The sequence below is a fragment of the Cygnus atratus genome, chromosome Z, assembly GCF_013377495.2.
Source record: "Cygnus atratus isolate AKBS03 ecotype Queensland, Australia chromosome Z, CAtr_DNAZoo_HiC_assembly, whole genome shotgun sequence".
Lineage (NCBI taxonomy): Eukaryota > Metazoa > Chordata > Aves > Anseriformes > Anatidae > Cygnus > Cygnus atratus.
In genome coordinates, this window is record NC_066396.1 from 11,839,864 (window position 1) to 11,846,238 (window position 6,375).

General features: G+C 51.6%; 1 protein-coding gene across 1 annotated transcript; it reads left to right on the plus strand.

Moving 5' to 3' along the window:
• The first annotated feature begins 217 nt into the window (after positions 1 to 217).
• On the plus strand, positions 218 to 1,561 carry RXFP3 (relaxin family peptide receptor 3). The gene has a single exon (XM_035563812.1). The coding sequence runs from the start codon at positions 218 to 220 to the stop codon at positions 1,556 to 1,558; it is 1,341 nt and encodes a 446-aa protein (XP_035419705.1). The 3' UTR covers positions 1,559 to 1,561.
• Positions 1,562 to 6,375: the final 4,814 nt, after the last annotated feature.

Consider the following 6,375-nt stretch of genomic DNA (forward strand, 5'->3'; position numbering starts at 1 on the left):
GGCGCCGCTCTCAGCACCCAGGAGAGCTCCGCCGCCGCCGCCGCGCATGCCCCGGCCCCGCGGGGCGGATATAACAGCGGCGGCCGCCCCCGGCCCGCCCTGCACAGCCGCTGCTGCCCGCTCCGTGCTGCTCCCGGGGACGGGGAGCGCTGCCGCGGAGCCGTCCCTCTGCCTTCTCTTCCCTCCCTTCTCCCCTCCGTCCCTCCCCTAGCATGGGATGGGAGAGCCCTGCGAGAGCGGTCCTTGCTCGGCAGCCGCCGGCATGAAGGAGGGAGCGGATGGAGAGCCCTGGGACGCGGCGCTGGAGTGGTTGGAGGGAGCCCCGATGGGCAACAGGAGCAACGCGTCGGCTTTCCTGCAGCTCCTCAAGAACATCAACCTGGAGAGAGCCGATGGGATGCAGGGGGACAGCTCCGACGTGCTGCGGATCGTCATCTCCCTGGTGTACTCGGTGGTGTGCGCCCTGGGGCTGGTGGGCAACCTGCTGGTGCTCTACCTGATGAAGAGCAAGCAAGGCTGGAGGAAGTCCTCCATCAACCTCTTCGTGACCAGCCTGGCGGTGACTGACTTCCAGTTTGTGCTGACCTTACCCTTCTGGGCCGTGGAGAACGCGCTGGACTTCAACTGGCTCTTCGGCAAGGCGATGTGTAAGATCGTCTCCTACGTGACGGCCATGAACATGTATGCCAGCGTCTTCTTCCTCACTGCCATGAGCGTGGCTCGGTACCGCTCCGTGGCTTCAGCCTTGAAGAACCAGCGGCGAGGTGACCCGCTGGGTGGCTGCTGCTCTGCCAAGTGGCTTTGCGCACTCATTTGGTTGTCGGCCATCCTGGCTTCTCTGCCCCAAGCCATTTTTTCCACCACTGCCACCGTCTTTGATGATGTGCTCTGCCTCGTCAAGTTCCCCGAGGGCCGAGGCAGCAACGCCCAGTTCTGGCTGGGTCTGTACCAAATCCAGAAGGTGCTGCTGGGCTTTGTGCTGCCACTGGCCATCATCAGCCTCTGCTACTTGCTCCTGGTGCGCTTCATCAGTGACAAGCACGTTGGCAGCACCTGCAGCGGCCCAAGCACCAAGCGCCGCTCCAAAGTGACTAAGTCGGTGTCCATCGTGGTGCTGTCTTTCTTCTTGTGCTGGCTCCCCAACCAAGCGCTGACAACGTGGGGCATCCTCATCAAGCTCAACGTGGTGCGCTTCAGCGCTGAGTACTTTCTCTCCCAGGTGTACCTCTTCCCCATCAGCGTGTGCCTGGCGCACTCCAACAGCTGCCTCAACCCCATCCTCTACTGCCTCATGCGCAGGGAGTTTCGCAAGGCACTGAAGAGCCTCCTCTGGAGGATCACCTCGCCTTCTCTCACCACCATGCGCCCTTTCACCGACACCACCAAACCCGAGCAGGAGGAGCAGGCCCTGCACACCTTGGTGCCCGTACACCCCATCACAGCTTCCTCAGAGGCTGCAGCAGTGCAGCCGGAGCTGGCTTACTACCCGCCCGGGATGGTGGTGTACAGCAGCCGCTGCGACGTGCTGCCTGCTGCCTCCACGGAGCAACGCTGCTGAGAAGGCTGGGGAGGGGTCCGGGGGTGGGACCGTGGGGTCTGCGCAGGATGTGGCCCTGGGACACTGAATGCCTGGTAGGGACGAGGGGAGGAGGGATGGGTAGAGGAGCCCTTCTGGGGTTGTCTGCTCTTCGAGGCTTGTCAGTGGAAATCGTCTCGCAAGTGTGTCCCCCCGCCCCCAGCCTGGAGAACAGGAGTAGGAGAAGGTGCCTGTGGTGCACTGGGGATCAGAGTGTCTCTAGGAGATGCTTTTTAGTGCTTGCACCTGTCCTAGCTCCTGTGAGAACCCCGGCTGGGGGCACACAGTCGGATGCTGGGTGTGCGGGGCCGCGTGGGATGAGGCGAGGCTGGGGAGCCCCGGCTGTGCTCCCACAGCCCAGCAGCACAGCCAGCAAGGGGCCAGCATCTCTCCTGCCCCTCTGTGCCTCTGTGGCAGAGAAGAGGCGTGGAGTTGCTTTCTTGCTGCTGTGTGGCATCACAGATGATGCCAGCCTGGCCATGGTCACCCCTCACCAGGCTCCGGTGAGGGCACAGGCATCAGGCAGCCGATGTGGGTACAAGGCTTCTGCTTGTTCAGGCTCGGATCCTTTCCCTTCTCTTAAGCACCCAGGAAAGAAGGGACAAGGAGCGTTGAGCTCCCCTCCAGATCCTTGCAGCATCTGCTTTTCCATCTCCCTCGTCCCCTCTGCTACCGCCGTGATACAGAGCAACCCGAACAGCCAAGGAGAAACCCCAGGGCAGGACTTGCAACTTTGTGGTGAGGTGTTGCTTTGCCTGGGTTTGGAGGGGAGGGAGTGACACCCCCATGCCCCCCTGGCATTGTGTCCCTCAGCCTCACTGCTGGGGGAGAACCCACAGCCCCAAACCTTGTGGCAAGGCAGGTGTCCCTCCAGGGGCACGGAGGCTGCAGGCTCTGCCCTTGTGCTTCAGACTGTTTGGTAACTCACTCCAGGAGACCAGCACGATTGTAAATAAAGAGGAAAAAAACAGATTGTAGCCACTTCAAACTGTTTGCTCCAGGATACTTCTTGGTTCAGCTAAAGCCAAGCACAAAGGTTTGTGTTCTGCTAAAGTCTTTGTTAAGGGTCTGCATTGATACTTGCCAGTGTTTTGATTAATTCAAGCTCAAATCCTCTGGTGTGAGGAGCCCTAGAGGCTGCAGTTTGGAGATCTCACCCTGGAGAAGGGCAGGGAGAGTGCCTGTCCCATCCGGTGTTCCAGCGAAACAGTTGGGAAATAATTTGGGATTGGTCTGAAGTGAACTTTTAAGGGCATGAAAAAGGGTAATTTCAAGCTGTGAAACTTTTTATGGTAAGGTTATAGATTCCCTTTTTAAAATATTTTTAATATGAGGAAAACGATTTTAAATGGGAATGTCAAAGTATTTCTTTTAGAAGATGGAAAAATGCAACAGTTCTGGCTTTGTTGTCAAAACAAGCTTAATAATACCCAAAACTGCAAGTGGGATGAATATATTGATACAATATTCAAAAGCCCTCTCTATTTCCACCTCCCTCCCCTGCAGCCTGACTCTGCTAAGGAAAAAAAGCGCTTCTGCAGAGGGTTGTTTGTCACCTCTAAGCACAAATGCAGAACAAACTTGCTATTTCTGTCCAGAGAAAATTGCAGTGCCATTAGTGGCAATTACGCTTTGCAGACTCCTTTAGGTTTACTGTAAATGCCAATAACTCCTGTTGTAAAATTCCAGTTTGATCTGGAAGCAGCTGGTTCTGCTACTTGTAACAAGAAGCCGTTCCTTTTTTCAAGTCAGCAGAGACTTCTACTACAGCCTTGGGTGCTTCCTAACTGGGAAGATACTGAGGTTTGCAAGGTGCCTGGAGAAGAACAGCAGAAGTGAGCTGGCAGCTGATGGACTTCTTTATAAAGATGCAAAGACTCTGGGGGGAAAAAAAAATCAGATGTATCCACAGAAGAACTTGAGCATTTAAGTACTGTACAACTGTCCCTCTAAGTTCATAAATGCTGACTGGGCTGCCAGTTGAAGTGTGTAGGTACTCAAAGTTTTTCAGTAAAATTTTTTGTGCCTAGAAGTCTGCTCCTGAGCATGCCTAAATCTGCTTATGTCTGTAGCACCTCTCTGCATTTCATGGGGATCCTGCAGCCAGGACTGGCTGCTGCGCGTACCCTAAGGGGTACTCTGGCACAGGACACCCTGTACCAGGCCACACCAAGTTAGGAGGGGCTGCAAACTTGACTCATTCTCCCTGTCCCTCTGCATCTATCTCTAAATATGCTTCTCCTGCCCTGCCTTCAAATGCATGTGCAGATTATACTCTTTCCTCTTCCCTTTTGAGATACTGCTTCAGTGGGCAAAGCTCCTGCCCACAATCTGGGAGATGCTCCTTTCCATATCCCTGGTGAATGACTGAATCTCCGGGCTTCTCTGCAGATGTGCTTGAATCCTCTGGCTTGAAACAGTTTCCAGATGCATGAGGTGCTCACTGTTGTGGGTTCAGAACGTGAACTGAGTGCTACTTTGCAGCATAATGATTAGAGCATGAGCCCTAGAGAGGAAGTACCAAGATTTTTTCCTTGTATGAATAAACACAGAAGAGAAATTGGATCCAGGTCTGGCTCCCAGGTTTCACCTTCCAGAGGAAAATGATTAACCTGGCTGTATAATCACAGGCTTATTCTTGCTCCCGGATTCTGGTTTAATTAATGTTTCAGTATGCTGTGCGTGATGAGATAGCTCTCACAGCCTGTGAGCTTTCTGGCTGTATAAATCTACCAGCCTAACGTGTCAAAGGATTTGTAAGAAGTGCATTTGGGTGTTATGTGTTCTGGGAGAAAGCCCAAATACCTGTGCTAGCAGATGAAGAAAGCCACACTGTTGTGTAAGAAAAGTGTACCACGAATGTCTAACTCCAGGGCTCAGACAGACTTGAGCATATCTCCATAGAACAGGAAAAAGCACCTAAATTAAGAAGAGAGGATGGATCTTCAAGCTAGATTCTTTTCTTGGCGTTTGCTATTGAACAGCAGAGCTTCTTGTTTGGCTTGCTGTGATTGTAATTCCTATTCTCAAATGCTTTAATGCTCTTGTGCATTACATAGAAAACTATCCAGGTATCTGAAATATAGCTTTGAATTTCAGTAGATAGCGAATTGCCCAAAAGACCTCCTCTGTGGTGCTCAGCATGACAAAACCCATGTGCTTTTGTGGATGTCGATGTACACATTACTTTGTGGCAGAAAAACAACCCATAGTTCAGAACAAATCATAGTCATGATGAGAGGAAGCCTCAGATACTTGATCACAAAAGATGTAAAAACCTTATGTATGGCAAATCACCTGACTAAGAAAATATCCTGGTTGTGTAGAGAGGGACTGGACTATGGACTAAGAGGGCTACTCTCTCTTAAGCCGCTGATCCACCAGGTCTAGGTCACAGATACGGTGTTTGAAAGAGGCACAACTCATCCACAATTGGTCAGAGGTTGGTTTATGCCTGACCTGCAGCTCAGGCTGTGTAGCCGGTCAGTGTGTGTCCAGCATGGCCAAAGAGCACGGCTCTGGCTGTGCACGAACAGAGAGGAATTTTGCTTCACGTGTGCTGTGAGTCTCAACTATCCCTGCATGAAATCTGGGCTCCGCGTTGCATGGGCAGTGGCTCCAGCCTGGGCACTGGGAGCACTGGCTGTGCGCACAGCATCAGGCATGGGGCCAGAGCAGAGGGTCTTTCCAGCTCCAGCCTTGAGAATACGTTTTCACAGCAACAACAGGGTATGGTGGGTTTTCCTAAGTAATCTGTAAGTTGCAACACTCTTCAAAAGCTCCTGTTTCCTTCAAATATTGGTGTGTTCGTTTGTAACAATCACCTTTTCGTGGACTGAAATAAACACAGCTGAAGGATACAAAGCGATACTCACACAGTTCTTTGAGATTTTTTTTCTTTATGGGTCTCGTCCTGCTGGAGGTACCTCTTCGGGTGCTGCTCGAAGTGCACATTGCTGAGGAGCGATAGGAACCCGAAGGTGCAGACTGACATCTAGTGACAGTCTGAAAGAACCTGCAAAGCCCAGATACTCTGATGAGGCACAAAATCTGATCGCTCAAGGACTTTTGAATATCTACCCCCCTCAAGTAACTAACCAGGCTCTTAATATGTTAACAACCTCCCATCTCATTTCCAGGTTTCCCTTTGAAATGCCTCTGTGGTAGAAAATGTTTGAATCATTTTGGCGCTCCTTTCAGCAGTAAAGCAACGCAGTCCCATTCGACCCTTTTCACTACCATCTGCCTTACAACTTGATTATTCAGTCGGGTGCCTGCACAGAAAGCTGATGTAACAGACATCTGTGAGCTGAACAGGCATCGGCAGGGGTGCAGTGCAGCTCAAGGGCATTAGTGTGGGAGCCTGGTCTGTAGTTTTTAGTGAGGGTTATTTCTCTCTTGCTTCAAAAGAGAATTCTGATTAAGCCGTCCAGAGGGGGCTATTGGAAATACCTTTTTGTCGTGATTGCTCAGCTATAAGAGCTCCCTCCAGGTGCACTCTCAGCAGCAGTGATCGAAACAAAGTCCGCAAGAGAAGGTTTGGCAGTGAGTTAACTTATTCCTTTGCTAAGTGTGGCTGTTAACATGCCTTAGACATGTTCCCTAGTTGCAGAGAGTTGTTTTCCTTAGAGTAAATGCTTCCAAATCCATATGAATTTGCACATATGGGCAGGTTTCTCAGACTATATTTGTGTGTAGCCTCAGAATAATTCCCTAAACCGTATGTGTAAGATACAGACTCACAGGACACCAGAATAAATCGGGGGAAAAACAAACGAAAATCAATACCCAAACCCAAT